General features: G+C 52.5%; 1 protein-coding gene across 1 annotated transcript in view; it reads left to right on the top strand.

Annotated features, from left to right (window-relative positions):
• Window positions 1–19,641, top strand: part of PLXNA1 (plexin A1) — a gene marked incomplete at both ends in the record, with an annotated part of 102,686 nt that extends 83,045 nt beyond the window's left edge. Inside the window, 10 exons of the mRNA XM_084269795.1 lie at window positions 1,730–1,796; window positions 6,393–6,539; window positions 7,330–7,489; window positions 8,033–8,136; window positions 8,598–8,694; window positions 9,406–9,596; window positions 10,279–10,448; window positions 12,170–12,382; window positions 15,952–16,102; window positions 19,546–19,641. Of these exons, the coding sequence (XP_084125921.1) occupies window positions 1,730–1,796; window positions 6,393–6,539; window positions 7,330–7,489; window positions 8,033–8,136; window positions 8,598–8,694; window positions 9,406–9,596; window positions 10,279–10,448; window positions 12,170–12,382; window positions 15,952–16,102; window positions 19,546–19,641 (1,396 nt within the window). The remainder of the gene's footprint in view (window positions 1–1,729; window positions 1,797–6,392; window positions 6,540–7,329; window positions 7,490–8,032; window positions 8,137–8,597; window positions 8,695–9,405; window positions 9,597–10,278; window positions 10,449–12,169; window positions 12,383–15,951; window positions 16,103–19,545) is intronic.
• Window positions 19,642–21,410: the final 1,769 nt, after the last annotated feature.

Raw genomic sequence — 21,410 nt, forward strand, 5'->3', positions numbered from 1 at the left:
ACTTTAAAAATAATGGATGTGTTAAAGTGAATTTTAATCGTACAGCAGCAAGACCAGGCTGTGGTGCAGAGACAGGCGTGTTAAGCTGTCCTTGTAGGTCTGCACAGTTCACCTGGGTCCCATGTCACCCTCAGCTCTCTCTGTGCCAGGCTGTTCCCCTCCTTTGCTGGTGTGGCACGTCCAGACTGCAGTACCACCACCACAAGGTCCCCATGTCCTGTTTGGACCCATCCTGCAGGATCCTGCTCTTCTTGTGCATGTGGTGGTGGTCCCAGACAGACACAGGTGACTGCCCTGGGTCTTCCCTGCTGTGCTGCTCTGGAGCACTATGGCATCTGGCTTTGAATGCTTTAGTGGCATTATGTAGGTTTTCTCAAGGCAGTTCTAGGTGCTTTCTTCAAGCAGATCTCTAAACACTGAGAGGCGTGGCCCCGTTTTTAAACTCCTTTTGAAGCAGGTAGTTGCAGCATTGCTCACTGCAAGCTCCTACATTACCACCCCGCTCTGAGGAGACACAGACCTAGGATTTCCACTGTGCCGGCAGGGAAGGGTTAAATCCCAAGCCTGGCACAGTGTCTTTGCACAGTGCTCCAAAGGTACTGGAAAACAGCTTAAGATTTCAGCTGCTGCCCTTACTCCTTCCCCCTTTAATCCCCTTGTTTTAGGCTGAATTAGTACTGGGGATAAGTTTGATCACGAACATCTTGGGATCAGAGTCTCCAGACCTAAATCCAGCGGTGGCTTTAACCAAGGCTATGTACCAGTGGACCAGTGCCATCTCTGTGTTGCAGGGCTGTGCTTCCCTGCCCAAGAGTCAACCAGATCCAGGCCCAAGGGCAGGGGCATGGAGAGAAACAAAAGTGCAGAGCGTGGCCTCCTGACATTGTCAACGTTGCCACCAAGTGCCAAGAACCAGGTGTTCTCTTCTCCATCAGTTCTGAGCAGACCTTGTGCAGGCTGCTGGGGAAGACTCTCTGTCCCTTTGGTATTGGTGGTGATTGCCCTCTTGCTCTGCTGTGGGCTGTGGGCTTTGAGGCTATAGACATCAAGGGGCTACTTTGGGGATTGCAGGGGAGTCCTATGTCACCCAGTAGTGGTGGGTGTCAGGGCAGTAGCAGTACTGAATGCCTGGCAGGAGCACAAATCTGCAGCAGCTCCCCAGTAGGGAGAGAGGCTTCCAGCTAGATCAGGAACTTGGTGAATTGGGGGGAGGTGTTCCTGGCATGGGAGCATAGGTCAGGATCCGACCTTGCCTTGCCACCTCTGCTCCTCCCTTCAGGTTGTGCTTTAACAGGGGATCTTGAACTAGGTTTGGTGACATTTTACCTGGCGTCTCTTACAATCCTCCTGTGGAGGGCGTTGCCAGCTTCCAACAAGAGACAATGGAAGAAACAAACTTTAGAAGGTACCAGGGAGAAGCAGAAAGCTAGTCATCCCCTGGGTGAGACTACCCATGGGACAAGGTTGTGCTCAGCTCTTTCTGGTTCTCCAAATACGCTGGAGACCAATTTGCTTCTCCCTCTTGGGGGGGTGTTGTGGTTCAGCCCTGCAGATGGGCAAGCTTTTTAGTAGAGCTTTTGCTGACTGCTTGTGCCCCTTTGTTCCTGCCTTCCCAGATGTGACCTTTTAAAGCCAAAAACAATTTATCCACAGCCTGAGGTGGCAATGGGTGAGACCAGAGACCTTTAATACCCTCTCCTGATGGCTTTGCTCTCTGTCTTCCATACAGAACAGAGTCGGTGGCAGAGAAGATGCTGACGAATTGGTTCACATTTCTGCTATACAAGTTTCTGAAGGTGAGTTTGGGAAGGGATGGCAACCGTGCATGGGCAGGGAGGTGGTTTCTGCCTTGCTGGGATGGGCAGCATGGTATCCAGAGCCTGGGCTGATGAGTTCCTGAGTGCTGCCACTCCATCCCAGAGCGGAGATTGCTTCTCAGCTGCTGTTTCCATTCTGGGTTTTTGAGATGTGATTAGTGATTCTGGGTCTCCTTTTGGGGAAATAACTGAGATTGAGAAATGAAATTCAGACTGGGATTGCTTAATGCGTAGTGGGCTTGAGATCTTCATAAAAATGGTGCCTGCAGAAAGGGTGAATCTGAAGCAATGCAGCTGAGTCTTGAATCCCTTCAGAGTGGTTCCTTTTCCCTCCCTCCTTGCCTCTGCTTGTGTAACCCAGGAGGAACAAATCCTGGGAGCTGGTCCTTCTGTAGGCTTGACTCTGCTCAGGGGATATTTCCGCCTGTTTGAGCTGCAGTTGATGTGCTACACCCTTCATTTAACACCATCACTTTTTCTTCATCTCTCTCTTGACACTGAGGCTCCTTGGTAGGGTAATCATTTCCCCCAGGCATCTCCAGTTCTGCTGCTGCTTCCCCACCCAGAGGTGCCCTGGTGGGGCCTGTTGACAGCCAAAGATGCAGCTCTCTCTGCAGCATGTGCTTGAGGTTGCAGATGATGTTGGACCTCTTCATGCCTATTCCTGTGCTGGCAAGCCCATTAGCTTGAATTCACCTCTTTTTCCTAATTTCATCGGGGTAGCAGAAGAGGATGCCAAAGCATAAGGGCTGATTTTACTGCTAGTTCACCCAGCTTGCATCGGGAACATTTATCTCAGCAGCATTGGTGCCTCCACCTCTGCTAGAGCCACAGCAGCCCATGGACCACTGGCTATACAGCTGTAACTCTAGCCTGTGGACAGCCAGCTTGGTCCTGCTGCTCCTTTGGGATGACACCGATGGGCTGAGTAGCGTCTGCAGTCTCGCTGCCGATTTGTCAGTCAGCAGAGCTGTTTCTTGGGATCCTGCCTGGTGTCAGTGCAGCGAAGCTGGGTGGCACACAGCCGTTTTTGTGGGATTTCATCCCTCATTAAGATAAAGAGGGTTTGAACCATTTCCAGCCAAGAGATGAGAACGAGCAGGAGTCTGTGCAGAACTCAAGTGATCGTCAACGAGAGGTGATTTATAATATCACTTACATGCACTTGGCTTTTTGCCTCCGTCGAGGGATGGCCTGTATCTGCAAAAATCTAGCTGTAGCGTGCGGCGGAGGTTGGTTTCCAGGGGTGGGAGAGGCAGAAAGCTGTGCTTTTTTGGGGGAGATACCAAACCTTTCAACATCCCTTTACGCTGGGAGCTTTGCTTGGCAGGGCTGTCCTCTGCCCCTGCAGCAGCTGTGCCCAGTGGGATCAGGTAGGACACCAGCAGACAACTGTTCGGGCTCTGTGGGGTCGGTGGGAAAGGCAGGAGTAGCTCTCCTTGTGGGTAGGCTCCCTCAGGGTTCCTTGAAGTGGACAAGGTTGTGCTTTGGCTGAGCAAAGTGCAGCACTGAGCCTTCAATCCTCAAAGGGGCATTTGAGGATGTTGTGTTCATCTGTGGACCCTTGGCCTGTCCCTGTCTGGGCTGAGCACCATGGTCAGATCACAGGGGCACATTCGCCTCATTCAGAAGCTGCTTTGGAGCTGTTCATGTGCCATCGCTGTCCTGCATCTGCCCTTGTACATCCCTGCCCTCCTTTGGAGAGGCTGCCAAGCACATCACCAGCATGGGGCAGGTCTGGGGGTAGGGAGGAGAAGGAGAGGGAGACATGGAGATGGGACAAGGGCAGTGCTTTTTTATAAAGTTCTTGGCTGTGCGGTGGCTTTGGTGGGATAAAATGCCTCCAGTCTCTGTGTGGTAGCAGCAGGAGAGAGAAGGCTGATCTAGATGCACCATTATAGGAAGAACATACACAGAGGGCCTGGGTAAACCTGCTGCCTGTGAGATTCGTTACAGTGGGCATCATCTTCCTGGGGAAGTGGCTGAAACTCCCACACTTGAGCCACTGGAGTTAGACTGGAAGAGGCTTGAAAAACGTGCTTATGGCTTCTCCTGGGTCTGCCCATCCATAAGAGCCCTGCAGGGCCATTTCCGCCTGTCTCCCAGCAGTGAGGATCACAGGTGGCATCAAAAGCAGGAGAAACCCGTGGAGTAGATGGAGAGGTATCACAGCAGACAGTTTGCCAGCAGGGAAACATATGCCTTGCACCAAACTGCAGTAATTGTGCATGTAAATGAGGCAGGCGGATGAGTGCCCAGCTGCCAGATCCGCTCTCGGCAAACCGGCCCCGAGCAGGGCTGGGCACTCACATCATGCAGCCGTGATGGGATGGGGTGAGGGATGGGGACAGGGGAAGAACAGCCCCCACGGCCCAGGGCCAGCAGCGTTGGGAGCTGGCGATGGCTGGTGCTTTCATGGGCCCCGTGGCAGCATTTATCAGGCTCTTAATGAGACACCCTGGGGAAAGGGAGGGGGATAAATCGAGACAAGTGCTGAAAAATGCATGATATTAGGTGCCTGATGAGCTAGAGCTAGTCAATAAGACAGTTTGAGCAGTAGCTGCCTCACCTCAGCCTGCTCCCCATGTACCAGCACAGGCATGCGGGGATGTGCGACGCGTGGGGATGTTTTCAGCTGCCCACGGTGCGCCCACGGTGCATGCAGTGAAACCCCCCAGCCCCTCCTCATCCAGGCCCCCAGCAGTGAGCAAACTATCAGGGCTAGCAGAGAATGGGCACATCTCTGGTTTTGGGGCAGACAGTCCTCCATAAACTTGCCCAGCTGCCTGACCATGTCTCATCGGTCCCCTTCTATATTGCACCCAGCGGAGGTCACCTCGGGGAAACTGCCTGGTGCTGGTCTCTGCCATCACTGTCTGTTTTGGTGGTGTCTATCAGGGGATGCCTAAACCATCCTCATCTGCCCTGGCTCGGTGAGTTGGGACCCACAACAACATCTTGGCCCAGGTCTTCAAGAGCCAGTGGGCACAGTGAGGTTGGGAGCAAGGCTTTGGATTTTAAGGGTAGCTACTCACATTTGTGATGGCACGTTGTCGGGGGAGTTCAAGCCAGAATGTGAAGGATATGCAGGAAACAGGGCTGTTTCACTTGAGATTTGGGTGCATGACAGTTTGGAAGGACACGTAGGAACCTCTGAAAGCCTGTGTGATGCTGGAGGAGTGATGTACCCCTCACCAGGACCACTGGTGCCTCCATCCCTCCAGGGAGGCTGTAGGATGAGGTCTCATCCACACATCCAATAAGACGTGTTCCCTGTCATCTCACTGGTGTCCGAGCAGCAGAGATGGTGATATCATGATGTCTGGAAAGTGCAAGCTGGCCACTGAGGTGGGAAGGACTGGGACCCACCTTTCTCAGAGGGGATCTCCAGAGCTGCAGAATGGGAGGAAGCAATCATGCCTCACCAGAGAGGGGAAATCTGTGAGCAGGAGTCCTTGTCCAAGCTATCCTCCATCCCCACCACTTCTGCAGGCTCAGAAGCTTTTTCAAGGAGATTTTTGCAAGCAACTGAAAGAAGCAACTCAAAGTCCTTTCTTCTGTGGCCTGAGGAGTGGCCTCAGGGCGCTGTGGGAGCGGCTGGGGGGAGCTCTCCGCTGTGGCCAGCCCAGTGTTCCTTCCATGCTGAGCAGCCTGTAATGCACAGCATAGCACAGCACCCACCTTGGGTCTCTCACTTTTCCAAGCTGACTTAATGAAGCCAAGTTTGCAAATGAAACATAATTTCAAAGACAGGCGTGTTGTCGGAAGGTCTGGGGATGATGTATGCCTGTTCCTGCTCGTTAGCAGCTGTCTCTTTAATTACCGCAGATGCTAACGAGATGCTAACAGCATATGGTGACAGGGAGAGCAGCCACACTTTGCACCAAAGTACAATTTATTTGTGAGGTGGCCGAGAGAGACGGGTGAGGGCTGGTGGGGTAAAATCTTCTGGGACTTCCCCCTGTCCTCTCTGCTCCCATCTTAGTCCTTTATCCCTTAGGGCTAATGCTTGTACCTTGAAGGGCTCACTGGGATACAGTTCAGGTGAGAGGTTTGGGCCCTGGGAGATACAGACATGTCCACTTCCAGCATCTTTGGGGGAAGTGTCTGGTCCAATATCCCTCTCCCTTCTTCCCGCATGAGAGATAGATGCTGATTATAGGGGTTTGGCACTGGGGTCACATAGGTGGCAAATGGTTTAGCTGTAGGAAACCTCATTGCCTGGTCCCCTCCATCAGCTGGCAACTCGGGGTAAGGTTGTCAGTGAGGTGCTGACTTGCTGTTCCTTATCAGTGGATCTGGCTGGCAGAATTCACCGGGGAGTGTCCAGAAACACGGGGAAGCAGAGCCTAGAGGTTGATAAACAAGGGAACAACCTCCATCAGGCTTGGTTGGAGACAAGGGATGTATTTTGCCATGTGTTCCCTTCCTTGCTGTCTTATGCAAGGGCTCAATGCTGCAGGGACACGGCAGGCTCCTGACATGGTGCTGGTTCTTGAAAGGTGGTGCTGGGCACCTTCTCACCCCTCTCTCTCTCTCTCTCTCTCCCTCTCTCCTCCATCCCCTTTCCTGCAGGAGTGTGCTGGGGAACCGCTCTTCATGCTCTACTGTGCCATCAAGCAGCAGATGGAGAAGGGACCCATCGATGCCATCACAGGAGAGGCTCGCTACTCCCTCAGTGAAGACAAGCTTATCCGGCAGCAGATTGACTACAAAATGCTGGTTAGTGCAAGCAGGAGCCTCACCAGTACTGGTGCTTGCTAGGACTGCCAGATCCAGCTATTTACCAAGATCTTGGAGGCACCCAAGTCACTGCAGAGAGTGGTTTCTGTTCCTCTCCAGTGCCCCTGGTTCACCTCTTACCCTGTCTGTGTGGTACCCATCTCAGCTAGGGTCAAATTCAGGGTCTTTGTATGGCAAGTTTTGCCCTTGCTGTGGAGCTGAGAAAGCCAGCCATGAACTGGATACCCCTCTCTGCCTTTCTCCACAAACTCCATGCCCTGACAGACATTGCAACAGAGTTGCTGTTGGGAATGTGCTACCAGGAGCACCCAGGGAGTCCCGTTGGATGGAGATCAAAGTTAAAGGCTGGAGGTGGAGAGATACTTCTCTTCCTCATATGAGCCATCTCCTTTGTTCAGATGAATGATAAGCCAGGCTCTTCACCACCTACATCTCCACTGGGGTGGGGTTGAGAAGGGGAGAAGAGTGTGCACAGGCATCACTCAGGCTGGACAGGTTTTTGTGAGTTGGGCTTGGCCTCTTGGTCCTGGATTCCTTCACTGACACCGTGTTGCCTTTCTGGGAATAGTTGGAGATTTGGGGGTTGAGGGAGGGAAGTGGGGAGAAAAGAGGAGCAGGGATATCCCCACATGGCTGCATCTCTGCAGCGGCCTGGGAGGTGAGAAGACATGACCTGTAGACAGCTGTAGCCTGGTGACCTTGGACCTGCCCTTGCAGCCAGTGGGTCATAACCACTCACTTGAGTCTTTCTGCCCCCTGTGCTGCACAGACCCTCAACTGTGTGAACCCCGAGAATGAGAACGCCCCAGAGATCCCTGTCAAGGTGCTCAACTGCGACACCATCACGCAGGTGAAAGAGAAGCTGCTGGATGCTGTCTACAAGGGGGTGCCCTATTCCCAGCGACCCAAGGCTGGAGACATGGACCTGGGTAAGAGAGAGATCAATCACTTCCCTGTGGGGGCAGGGATGTGGCCAAGACCAGAAGTGTCAAAAAAACTGTTTGAGGCAGGAAAATCTTCATCTCCTACAGGAGAAGGGACCTGATGGGACCAAAGTGTTTGTGCTGGTGGGACAGACTGCGTGTGGACCCCTGGCATGGGAGTGTGACCCCTGCCAGTAGGGAGGGTGGGTAGAAGAACCTCCTTGGCTCTGTTTGTGCTCTGGGTTGCAGGCATGAGGTGGCTGAGGGACAAGGAGGCCAGAAATAGTTGAGAACAGTGTTAAGGATCCCGTTCTTAAAGGAGGGGCAGGAGGATGGAGAAGAGCAAAGGAAACAGTTGCCAAGGTCAAATTGATGCTGACTTCCCATGAATACTTAGAAACAGCTTTTAGCTGACACCATATTGATAATCACTGGGTCTGGGGCGGTGAGAGGGCTCTTGTTGATGCTCAGGCTGTGCTCCTGCCCTTGCCTTGGCTTTGTGCTCCAAGTCCCCCACTAACCATGAACCCTTTTCCCTCATGGGGACAGAGTGGCGGCAGGGCAGGATGGCCCGCATCATACTGCAGGATGAAGATGTCACCACAAAGATCGACAATGACTGGAAGAGGCTAAATACCCTGGCCCACTACCAGGTAAGGCTGTCTTCACAGGAGAGCACTGAGCAGTCACCAGCTTCTGGGAGCCTAAGCATCCCTTCTCCCTGTCAGTTTGGTCAGGGTCTGGGCTCAGCTCTCCAGACAGTGCTGCTTGTGCAGGGACATGGCCAAGAGGCCTGTAGCCACTTCCCTGCTTGTGCCTTGTGTTTATGGTCCTTCTGCTTAAGGAAGCACTAAATGGGGCATCTTCAGGACTTTCAGAAGCTGTTTCCTGCTCTGTCCTTACTTTGCCATTTTGACACCAAGGTTTCTGGTGTGTTCTGACCCCTGAGCTGTCGCAGGGGTAGATCCATAGGTGTTCTTTTCTGGAGATGGATGGCTCTGGGGTGGGATGCAGTGTAGCTTTGTCCCTCCTGGGCTGGTTTCTCCCTGCTGTGGTGCTGTTCCTCCTGTGCCACTCTGGTGTCACAGCCTGCTCTTGCCATCTCTGCCCGCAGGTGACGGATGGCTCCTCAGTAGCCCTGGTGCCCAAGCAGAACTCTGCCTACAACATCTCCAACTCCTCCACCTTCACCAAGTCCCTCAGCAGATACGGTGAGCACACAGGGGAGCACGCTGTGCTGATGGCGGGGCGGGGGCAGCACTGAGTGGGTCTTGCAAATGGGGCGCAGGGCATGTGATTGTAACTGTGGCTCAGGTGAACACGGTCCTCCAAGCCCCTCGCTCTCCTGCACTGTGCTGTTTATTCTGGTCTCAAAGAGAGAGCAGATGCCTTCAGAGCCATCTCTCTTTGCAACATGTCAGACTCGGGAGAGAGAGAGAGACGCATGTCAGATGGCTGCTGCTGAGGGATCCCCTCCCTTTAATTCCCCTGAAATCCAATTAAAATAGGCACAGAGCCTCTTTGCACTTAAATGAGCAGAGTTCAGGCTCCAGCGACCCTTTCGGCAAGCACGCCTCAGCCTTGCTTTGGAAGGGAATAATGTGGTCAGCTCAGACCATCACAGGAGGCATCTGTGATCCTGGCATCTGTGTGCTGGGAGGAGGACAAACCTCTGAGAAACTCTCACACGATGGTCCTGGCACTGCTACCTCAGCCAGGCTTCCATGTAGTCTGGCAGGGGGTGAGAATGGTCCCAATGGAGCTCCCAATCCACAGTAACTCTGGAGGCTGGATCCCAGAGCTCCCATTTCATGGCCCTGACATGCCCTGAAGCTACAGCAGAGGGGACTGGGATGGAGGGGCTGGTGACAAAGGTGGAGGTGGTCAGGGTGAGAGCATCCCCCTCTGCTCCATGCTTGCAGAGAGCATGCTGCGGACAGCCAGCAGCCCCGACAGCCTGCGCTCACGGACCCCCATGATCACGCCCGACCTGGAGAGTGGCACCAAGCTCTGGCACCTAGTGAAAAACCACGACCACATGGACCAGCGGGAGGGTGACCGGGGCAGCAAGATGGTCTCCGAAATCTACCTGACCCGCCTGTTAGCCACCAAGGTATGGCACAGAGATGCAGAACTGCTGCCTGGCTTTTTAAATCTGAGTGGGGAAGGGTAGTGATTTTTACTGTTTCCTGTAGCCTTGAGCAGCTTCTGGACTTGGAAGCAGAGGTGTCCTGTGTGAGGCAACTCATCCCCTTTGGTGTTTGTGATAAAGCTGCAAAATCAGTGATGTGGGAAGGGTAATTACCCAGGGCATTTGGCATTGCAGCAGGTCCCCTTCCCTCAGCACACACAAAACCTTCTCTAGTGCAGAGTGGGTGCTGGGAGATGTCCCTAGAGAGGAGCAGAGGGTTATGCTGAAGATACTGGCTCAGGATTGCAGAGGCTGGGCAAAGCCATCTCCCTTGTGATTTGGCTCCCTGCCTTGTGGGACGAGTGCTCCTTCAGCAGTGTTTGTCATCAAGTCTTGGGTATCTTAATGGGACCCAAATAAAGACCATGATATGATGTGCATCTGCTTGATTTCTGCTCTTTGTGCTGTTTTTATCAGCATGTTTTCGGCATGCCAGGTCATGCAGCAAACGAGATCCCTCATCACTGCAGTGTTTGTTTCCCAGTATAACCCACTGAGAACCAGCAGTTATACAGACTGTACTGTGGTGACCTTTAGTCACAAGCTCATCTCTCTGCTGATCCTGGCTGTTGCTGAGCATCCCTTCTCTCTTTCTGCTCTTCAGGGCACCCTGCAGAAGTTTGTGGATGACCTGTTTGAGACCATCTTCAGCACAGCGCATCGTGGGAGCGCGCTGCCCCTCGCAATCAAATACATGTTTGATTTCCTGGATGAACAAGCTGATAAGCATCAGATCAATGATTATGATGTCAGGCACACCTGGAAGAGTAACTGGTAATGCAGAGGGGCAGAGGGATGGGGGGGCGTTAATGGTAGCACAGCTAATGATACTCCTACCTCTCCCACAAGGAGTGGAAATACATCCCTGGAAGTGATCCAGGTCCCTGTATCTGCATTTCTGGGGTGGGTAGATCCCTTGCATGCCTTCCTGCAACAGAAAAAATCCCAGGAATGCGATGCTCCCTTAGCCCTCCCATCCCCAAACCATGCTCCCCTATGGCTGGAGTCAGCCTGGGGTCTGACACCCGGGGACTGACCCAGCTCTATTCCCATCTCACCTCTGGCAAAGACAGCTCGGACTTCTCCAGCCTCCAGGCTCCTCCAGAGATGCCAGCCCCTGTTCTCATCTCCACTGTCCTAAAGGTGTTTCCATGCTCCTCCCTGTCACTCAGCTGAGCTTGCCCTAACAAAGTCAGGGTGAAGCCGTGTATGCATCCTCCCCAACCTCTCCCGCAGAGTCAGCCCGTGGGCTCTGCTAATTGCTCCCTGAAAAGCGGGGCGGAGCGGCTGCTGAGACCTCCGTCAGTGCTGTGCTGGGGCCAGGGCTGGAGCAGGCGTTGCTCCTGCTCCACAACCCCCCTTCAGCGTTTTTATTTCCTGCTGCCTCACTGATTTCATCTCTCTGATCTTGCCATTACTGGAGACGGGTACGTACGTTCCCGTGTCTGGCATTTGTTAAATGGCAGCCAAATTGCTTTTGTATAGTTCAGTAACTGTTGGCAATTAGCAGGGCAGGAAAAGAAACATTTTTAAATGGAGATGTGAGAGCGTGGAAGTGCTTGGAACTGATTTATAACTCGGCTTTCTATATTAAAAGAAGGAGCGAAAGGCAAGGGAGGGAAAAAAAAGCCCCGCTCCGCAGGGGCTGGGCACACAGGCTCCTGCATACTAATGCCCATGCTTATCTCTGGGCGCTAATTCGATGTGTGGAGCTAATTTCTCGAGGCCATTCCCTTCACAAATGAAATATGTACATGCACCCGGTACCCTCATTAGGAAAGTCCTGGGGAACAAAGTGTGTTTTGTCTAAGATAAAAGCATTTGCTGGGTGTCGGTGCTGAGGGATGACGGACGGAGAGGCTTTTTGATGGGAAAAGGCCCTGAGATACCCCTGGGAGAGGAGAAGGGGCAGCAGGATTGGGAATAGAGCTATGGAGGGTGGCATGCGTGTCAGTATGCAGCAAACATCCATTCAGTGGCTGGCCAGGAGACCCGCTGCCTCTGCAGCTGAGAGCTTTATTTCCAAGCATCTGAGGCTGCCTAAATTCTCCTCTGGTGTTAAATGTGCTAATGAGTCCCTTGAGGAGTCCAGTTAACTCCCTCCTCCAAGGCGGGAGATGTGTGAAATGCCACACGGTGCCTGCAAAGGGATTATTGGGAGGGAAGGGAACTCTGCCTGGTTTGTCTGGGGTTCAGCAAGGGCACTGTGGTAAGAGCAGAGCCTTGGAGGAGCCGCAGGTCTGCGCTGCCTTGGTTTGCCTTTGGAGATGTTGACACTGCTGAGGAATTTCTCCATGGAGAGCTGTGGCCCTGTGTGAGTGGGCAGGGGGGAACGGCCAGTTTACCCCATGTTTGCTTCCCTGGGGTGCTAGGAAAAGCAACCTGCCCAATTCTGGGTCACGGGGAGCTCCTTGTCCCCAGACCGAGGTGGTTTGTGTGCCAGCTGCCCTGCAGGGCTTGGTTCAGTGCTGACTCCTGTTTCCTTCATCCCTCAGTCTACCTCTGCGTTTTTGGGTGAATGTGATTAAGAACCCCCAGTTCGTGTTCGACATTCACAAGAACAGTATTACTGATGCCTGCCTATCCGTGGTGGCTCAGACATTCATGGACTCCTGCTCAACTTCTGAGCACAAGCTAGGAAAAGACTCTCCCTCCAACAAACTACTGTACGCCAAGGACATCCCCAACTACAAGAGCTGGGTAGAAAGGTGAGTAGACTTGGCAATAGCTGTTTGTTTCACCTGGATGTGTGTGGATGTGGGGACTCATGTCACTGGGAGGACTTCTTGGCAGCTGTCTGAAGAAAGATGGTGTTAATATTTGTGGAAGGTGATCCTCTCATATGGGAGATGATGTTTTCTCATGCTTGTCTGCTGGAAGGAGTTTGCAGTGACTGTTTGATAGAGTTGCTTAAGAAGCGCTAAAAGCAACCTCCATTTTTAGGTTGTCTGATGTTTTCTGTCATAAAAAACTTGGTCTGTGCTAGGGAATTGCTAACACCTCCCTGGCTTACTTTCGAAGAGCAGTGAGAAGTCAGCCCTGGACTAAAGAAGTGCCTTTTTTTGTACCATGACAATATATGCAGGTTTTGCGGAAACGGTTGAAAATTACCATTCCCCATCTCTCATCCAGCTGTACATCTCGCCTGGGATCCTGATGAGAGCACATGCTCCGAGGCAGAGCTTGGGCTGCTGTCGCTGAGCTGAGGGGTGGGGAGAGGAGCAGGTCCCCTGACTCCTTCCAACACCCTCCACGTTCATTGTTAGCTGATGAGAGACATCCTTCTGTCCCGCTGAATTAATGCGGTGTTAAAGGTTCAGGATTTGAATGCTACTGATTGCAAATTGATGCGCTCAGGCATAATGCTGTGTTTAGCTTTATCCTTTTGGGAAAGAAACCTAGGAAATGTCCTCCAAAGCCCTCCAAATAGACTTACTGTTAAAACGTTGCTGTGTTGTAAAGTGGGACTCCATCAGGCATTAAAAAACAGCAGATTTCAGGCTGCTGATGCAACTTTCCTCTTGGTCTGAGAAGATGTGCTATAGACCTTGCTCTTTTTATTATTATTGTTTATTTTTTGAGCCTTCCCTTTTTCAACATCTAGACCAGATACAGAATGAACCAAATGAAAGCTGTCCAGGCAACAGTAAGTGTCTTATTCTGTAGTTTGCAGGTGTGGGACTTTGTAGCTTAAATCATCCTTTGGATACTTGCTTGTGCGGTTATTTTTGTCGCGCCGTTGGCATGCGTGGTGATTTGCAGGCAGGTACAAAGACAAGCTCCTTCCCTCGAGGAAGACAGGGCTTGGATCAGAAGAAAAGGTGCCCCTGAAATACGATGGCTGAGATAAGAGGTGAGCTGCATTGTAATAGGAGGAAGTTCTGTGCAGGGGGCTGGAGGGGGCTTTGGAGTGGGGTCCCATAGGAAAATCCCAAACTTCATAAGGTGAATTTCTCAGACCTTGTCACCTCTGTGACAAAAATATTCAGCTCTGCATGTGCCCAGAGAAAAAAGGGTAAAAAAAGCCATTCCAGAGTGAAACATTGGTCTAGACACGCTGTGTCCCTGGGGAGAGATCTCACTGTGACAGATGTTCCTGCCATCGCTTACTGCCAGTACGGTCCCAGAGGCAGCTGAGCAGGGGGCAGAGCTGCCCCATGCAGGGGGTGACTACGTGTCCCACTGTTCCTCTGCGGTGGGGATTTATGGTGTAATCAGCATTTCTGGCTTCTGGTGCAGTTACTGTTGCAAAGCTTTGCAGAGGTAGGATGGGAGTGGCGTGGGGGTGGCTGAGTGGAGCTGCTAGTCCCCACAGCAGGTCTATCTGCTGCCATGGTTTAGGCACCAGCTGATAAAAGGGCATCCTGCTAGTTTGAGGCAGGAATAGCATAGTAAAGGGCTTGGGAGGCAGGGAGCCTGGGGAAACCCAGGGAGGCTGCTGCCAGGGTCATGGCTCAGGTAGGTGTCCTCTGGAAGCGGTGTGACTGGGATCTTGCTCCACACGAGCCATGCACTCTGATGTTGAGAAATGATGGTTTCCTGCTGTACTTTGTGTCATGATGTGAAACCTGGAATGTGAAACTGCTGCATGTTACATTTTGTGGCAGACACACTTTCTTTTGCAGCCGGTCTCTCTTGTGTGTTCATCTCCTACAACTCCCTCCCCACAGAGACCTTCACCTAGGGGGTTAAAGGGTGGCCAGGAGGAGGATGTCTGTGGGTTTTCTTTGCTAATCAAGGCTGGCTGGAACTGAGAAGGTTGGTCCCCAATATTCCTCAGCACAGGTAGAAGTAATGTCAGCTTTAGGAGACATCACCCTGGGAGGATCTCTCTAGCAGTGTGACAGATCTTTCAATGACTGGTTTAGTCAGAGGTCCTCACCTCAGACCACTGCTCTCTTGGCAGCATCCAGGAAATCACTGGCATCACTTCCTGGGTGTGAATGAGCCTCCTTGTAAAAACTGCCCAAGTATTTTAACACTAGCTGAGTTCAGTGCCGTGGCATGAAATGGATCCTGATATTCATCTCCTCAAGTGGTCTTACTGCCATCTGCTCCTATCCAAGTGCTTCAGCAATGTTCCACCTCACTGTTTGGCTGATGATGTTAATGATGCTAATCACTGTACCAGAAACTCCACTGAGTAGTTTGAGGAATCATGAGGAGTAAAGTAAACATGGGAGACACTGACACTGTATTTCCAGGTGGTGGGAACAGCCAGGTCTCCTTTACTCTGGTTAGGGTGGTGTGTTGGAGTTTTTTTTAATAAGGGGCCTGTGGACACTTGGTTTCCAAAAGGGCCTCAGCAGCAAGTCTGCTGGTGTGTCTGCTTGGTGTAACACTCCTGTTGATCTCCCTGGGTTTTGATGATTATCCTGTGAGATATTTGTTTTCCCACAACGATACTGGACCACATAGGCTGTATCTGTGTTTCCCTGAATTGCTGAGCAGATCAGCAAGGCAGCAATGGGATGGGACTGTAAATCTTAAGATGTCCTAGGAAGTGTAAGGCAGTATCTTGCCGGTAGCAACCATCCAAGAGGCACAAGGAGGCAGGAGAGCACTAAGTCATTTGGCCCAGACATATGGTCTGAGACATCACCCTACCTCTGCTGCTGTCCAGGATCCTTTGATTTCACAGACGTGTCTCCAGCAACCTGGTTTTCAATGAAAACAAAAGCTCCTTATAGCTTTTTGGTGAGTGGCAACTTCTGAGCATGGCCAGCAGCAGTTGTTGGCTGTGTTAAATGCCTGTCGCTGAGGAGGAGGTAACCATCTGAGCATGTATCGCGGCACAGGCTGGATGTGAACTTGACTTGTGTTCATGCACCAGGTGTCCAAGTGAGTGCAGTAGGGCATGCTTGGCTTTCAGCAGCATGGCAACCTTAGGAGAACGGCAGCAAAGCCTTAGGGATTGCTGCAGGCAAGGAAGATTCTGCTGGATGCAATTTCATGGCAAAACATGGCAGCGGGATGGGAAGGAGTGAAAAAGATGTGGTTTAGGTGGAAAATCCCTCAGAGCAGCGGCTTCTGGCTCCCCAGCTTGGTCGGCTGGGCTGGGCTGAGGACTGCTCTATTGGCAGCGTGTTGCTAAGGATGCTGCCTGCTCTGCTCAGAGATGACTCGATGAGCAGCAGCCTTATAATGGGTGATCATGGAATGTCACTGCTCGGAGGCAAGCTGCTCCTCACCTTGCCTCTCCAGGTGCCGTCACGGGGGCTCGTCCCCTTCTGTCTTGCCCCACTTTCAGCCCCACTCTTCTGTTTCTCTCCTGCAGATATTATGCAGATATTGCTAAAATGCCAGCGATCAGTGACCAGGACATGAGCGCGTACCTGGCGGAGCAATCACGGCTACACCTCAGTCAGTTCAACAGTATGAGCGCGTTGCACGAGATCTACTCCTACATCACCAAGTACAAGGATGAGGTAAGGCGCAGCGAAGGGGAGTCAAGCTTCCTGTGAGCCGTGTCCCCTTCCCCTCATTTCTGCTGTCCTCATGCTTCTTCCGGTAGAAAAACACCCCGTGAAATGTTGGGAGGGCAACGTAATCTGTGTCTGTGCTCGGGCTGGCAGGCAGGGAGTGGATTGGGAGGTGTGGAGCCAGGTGCTGCTGTAGGCCGTGCTTCGTCTCCTGTATTTTCTGCAGTGAGTAATGTGGGAATTATTACTCACTGCAGAAAATTTTTCTCCTCGTTTGGCATGTAAGCTCTGCAGAGCTGCAGGGTTCAAGGTGTTATCTTAGTGAGCTTCCCCTCCCCGCCTCTCCTGTCCAGTGCTGTGTGATTATACAGGCGGTGCCTGGCTCTGCTCCCTGGGGATGCCAGAGGATGTGGTGGCCTCTTCAGTGCTTGCTTTTTGTGCACAGCACCAAGAATGGTTAAAAACCCTCTGTTGAAATTGATACAAATTGACTTCGTAAAGCACCCTTCAAACCCATACCCCACGTCTTTTATTAAAGCAATAAAATATGTAACTACAGTAAAATATGGATCTCTACATATAACATTATAGTACAGGGTTTATTGTCCCAATAAAAGGGACAGGCAACTGTGTTTGAACGGTGGCTTATTTAGGTGACGGAGTGCTGGAGCATCTCCTTGCTCGGAGAGCTCTAGGTCTCTCACCCTGCAGGGAGAGGAAACAGGGTCCCCATCGTACCTCACAGTCCTGAGAGGCATCTCCCAGCACCTCTTTGAGGGAGCTGGCAGGCAGGTTGTACCTGACCTGTAGCAGACCAGGTGGTCAGCGCTGGGGCTGTGGTGGCTAAAATCCATGTGGAGCTAGGTGATTTGCAGGAATGAGGAGGGGGGCTTGGCTTGCCTACAGGGATGGGAAGAAACCCAAATGCTTGGGAAGGCACTGTGTGGTGATCGCTGTGCAGCTGGTGGCCATGCTGGTGGGACCTCTGTGCAGCTCCCCAAATGACCTGTGATGGCACATCCAGGAGGGCCCCATAGCCTTGTGTGATGAGTTTGCCATGAAGGGGGTTGGGGTTTTATGGTTTGCACAACAGCTCTGTGCTACTGTGAGGGTGAAAGAAGAGCAGTCTGGAGGATCTAGATCTGCTGGGCAGCCATCATTCCTCAGCTATCATCAGGTGCTTGCTTCCTCCAGTCTAAAAGTCCCCAAAGCCCGAAACAAATCCTCCAAGCCCTGGGTGAGAGCAAAGAGGGGACCACGTGTCATTAATGAGCTGCTTTTTGGGGGCACAGGTCCTCTTCTTGCCCACTAACAGTAGCCTGACATCTGTTGAGTGTCTTGCTGTTGCCCGCTCTCCGAGCATCACAAGTGTGTTCACAGCTCTCAGGAACTTCTTTTATTATTTGTAATGGGATTAATAAATCGCAGCTGTTCCCTTTGTTTGTTTTCATTCATTAAGCACAATTATATGCAGCCCGATTGCACCCTCTTTGATGCAAAATGGGAGAGAATAATTTTTCCTGTTGTTCAGTGCAATAATATGCTGTCATTGGCTGTGAATGAAAATCATAATTAATTTTCATTTGGGTACTTGCATCTTGGTAATCAGTGGTCCTGGCTCCTTACAGCAGGTGACAAACCTGGGTGTCTTGATGCTCGGCACAGGTTTCCTTTGGCTGCTTTGTTTCCCTAAGGCTGGGATAAAAGAGGAGCAAATAAATGCAGGAGCAGGTTGTGAGTCTTTCGACACCTCAGCATCTCAGAATGCATAGCTGGCTTTATTGGGAGAAGGGGAGGCAGTGGGAAATAGGTTCCTCTTCCCAGACCAATCTCGGTCGGTTCCAGCTCCGCCACCTTTCAGGCATGTGGGGTTTTGATTTCTGCGTGAGTGTTGTTAGAGTCATTTTATCCCATGTGTAGCATGACAGGCGACGGTGGCAGCGGAGATGGATGGCAGGGGAGTGTCCCTGGCAGCAGGTTTTGTGGCAGAATCTATCAGCTCTTGTGAGTCCAGCTGCAGCCCGGGGTTATTGCTGCTGGAGGGGGTGGATAAATCGGATGGACGCAGCCTCTGGCTGGTGAATTTTCCCCTCCTTAGGAGCTGACAGTGGTATTGAGATGCAGCTTTCCCCTTTCCCTTTGGGAAGTGATTCTCCATCTGGCATCTCTTACTGCCCCAGTAGACAGAGACCAGGCTGGTCCTGTCCCAAAAAGCCTGGCACGGAACCAGAGCTGGCGGTGGCCGGAGGCTGCTGCGCGGTGGCGTGGTGGATGCGGCACAGCATGCCCTGTGCGCCGCTCCGCAGCCCGCTGGCGCTGCAGCAGCTCTTAATCAAAGGGAGCTGATTCCCCATTAAGAAGTTACCTGTAGGGCTCCTGATGGACTTTGCCTGCCTCCTAGTAAGTCTATTAATTATACAACAGTTTGTTTCCAATTATGCGGCCAATGAAATGGTTAATCAAGTCCCCTTTGACGGATGCCTTGATATTTAATTGCAAAAAAATTTGCTCTCTCAACTAGCTCACCCGAGGAGACGAGATTTCTGTCAGGGTTGGTTTTTTAAATCAGCTTTTCTGCTCTGCTGGCACGATGTTAGTGAGACGAGGCTCCTGGCTGCTGGGAGGGCAACTGCCCCTTCGGATATGCTTCATTACTCTCTTCTCCCCACTCTGACTGTTGTCTTTCTCCCAACACTGCCAGTTCTTCCCTAGCCCAGGGCAGGGCACCTTCCTTCCACCCTGCGACCTGTCATCACAGCCAAGAGCTTGTTTGGAAAAAGGGGATTTCAAGGGAGGAAAGGCAGCCTTGGGTGTCTGTGGGTGCACCCCTTGCACAGGACTGAGGGCTCCCAGTGTGCCAGTGGTTGCTACTGCATCCATCTGGTGTTACCTTTCATCCACCCCAGTTGTCCACCTTGGGGAGAGGTGAGGAGGGTTTTGCCAATGGTGGCAGCCGAAGCCTAGTGGGTTTGGTCTTGCTGTGTTGGTGGAACCAGTTGATGGCTTGAGGATGGTCTCTGAAATGCAGCCCCTGCCTCCCTAGGATATTGGAGCACTGTTAGAGTCATGGACATGGTGTGAAGGTGGCGGTGCCTTGGTTTTGGGGTTTGTCCTCCATTTGATGATGGATACGTGTTTTCTTTGTTTCCCCACGTGGAGGTTGACTTCTTGCTAGTATCAGGCAGGTTCTTGGTGTTCCTGCAGCCCCTTGGGGGGTCCCTAGAGAATTTGCCTGCGGGATGGCAGTGCTTAGGGCAGTGTCCTCCCCCTCGCGCCTCCATTGACCTTTCCTGGCCCTGTTAGGGATGGCAATGAACCTGTGCCACTTCCTGTGGGGCCATGTCCCCATGCCCTTGTGCCATCAATGAACCAGTGCTTCTGTGTAGGCAGCGAGGAGCTGTTTTGGGCAGGGGGACATCTCCTCACCCTCTCTTCTCTCTTTCCCCCAGATTTTAGCCGCATTGGAGAAGGACGAGCAGGCCCGGCGGCAGCGACTGAGGAGTAAGCTGGAGCAGGCGATTGACACAATGGCCTTAAGCAGCTGAGAAGGCAGCGGCGCGGTGCCAGCACCCCGGGCAGCGAGTGGAGGCGGCAGGAGGGAGGGAGGGCCGGCCAGCGGCAGCCACGGGCAGAAGAAGACTTTGGGGCTGGGGCCGGCCGGACCCGCGGGAACCGCTGTGCCCTCCGCACGCTTCCCACAAACGAACACGGAAACCTCGCGCTTTGAGCGACACAGAACAACCAACAAAAACCCGAAACAAATCCCAGTGACAGCAGCAACGTCAATAAACCCCCCGACACACACACACACACAACCCCCTCCCCCCGCCCTGATCCATCCGGGACGCAGCAGCGACCTTACAGAGAGGCGATGCCGGGCGGAGGAGAAGGGGGATCGCCTGCCCCATGGACCCGCTGGGCATCCCCTGCCTGGGCACAGCCCCTGAGCCCACGAGGAAGGAGGGTCGGGACCGTGGGGCTTTCTTGGACGGCATTTGGATGTTGTTGTTACTTTGGTGGAGGGGGGTGGGTGGGCTCCTGTTTTTACTGTACTTGACTTGCTCTCCCCTCCTTCCCCCCCAGCTGGCCACCCCCTCTTCTCCTCCTCCTCTCTTTTTCTGTCTCTTCCCCCTTGTCTCTCTCTCTGGCCTTCTGCCACTAGTGTTAACTGCTATATTTGCACAATTTACACGAGACAAACAACGTTTTTAATTTAAAGAAAGAAAAAATTCTAACAAAAAATGGGAGGGGAAAAACAAAACCACCAAACCAGATCCTAAATTTTTTTGGTTTTGCAACAAACTAACAAAAAACGGATTCAAAAAATAAGCTAAAGGACTGATGCTGGGGAGATTTGGGGTTGGGGGGGACAGTAGGGGTGGGCTGGAAAGGGAGAAATCCCTGAGCTTTGGTATTTCTTACAATACGTCCTGTGCCATGTTTTATTTGAATGTTGTTTAGTGCGGAAAAAAAAGAAAAAAAATCGGAAAAAAAAAAAGGTGGGAGTTTTGTTAGCTGGATAGGTGCTTTTATTGAAATGCTGCTGGAGTGGTGGTTCTGGAGGTCACGATCAGGGAGGAAGGGTGATCCCAAGGTTGGGTTTTCCTTTTCTTGGGGGATCGCTGAGGGATGGTGGGTGTTTTGTGAGCTCCATCTCGGTTTCCCAGTCTGGTGGCCACAGGGAGGTCTGGGCACCGCTGCCTGTGCTGGGAGCTCGGGGCGATGCAGGGGCTTGGGGTTGTGGTGAGGGTTTGTGGAGAGCCAGCCTGGGTTTGTTACAGATCCTCTCATGCTGGGGCAGCCTTAACGAAGCCTCTTTATTCCCCCACCCCCCAACTTTTTCGTGCTGATGCAGGGGAAGGGACCAAATCGCCGGGGATGGGGAAGGCAGCTCCTCAGCACCTCCTGTCTGGGACCTCCCCCAGCAAACCCTGGGGCTTGGCATCCAGCCCACAGAGGGACCAGGATGCTCGGCTGCATCACTGTCGCCTGCTCCCCCACCCCGGGAAGCCCAAACATGTGCAGGACTTTCTGCCTGAGGTTGACCTTGCTTTCTCTGTCTTTTCTTCTTTCTCCCCCTTTCTCTCCTTGCTGTCACCCCCTCTCCCCTCTGCCACCTCCTCCCTGCCAGGGGCTTTGCTGAAACCCAGGGTCTCTCCCTTTGGCTGCCCCCTGCGAAATGTCAGATCCTTCTGGGTTTGTGCTTTCCAGAGATGAAAAGGTGCTGAGTGGTACCCCGAATGGCAGCAGGTGACCAAAAATTGAGCAAAACCCTTCCCTTTTCTGTTCTGAGAGCTCCCATTGCTGCCCAGGC

Source organism: Gallinula chloropus (assembly GCF_964237585.1).
Source record: "Gallinula chloropus genome assembly, chromosome: 12".
Taxonomy (NCBI): Eukaryota; Metazoa; Chordata; class Aves; order Gruiformes; family Rallidae; genus Gallinula; species Gallinula chloropus.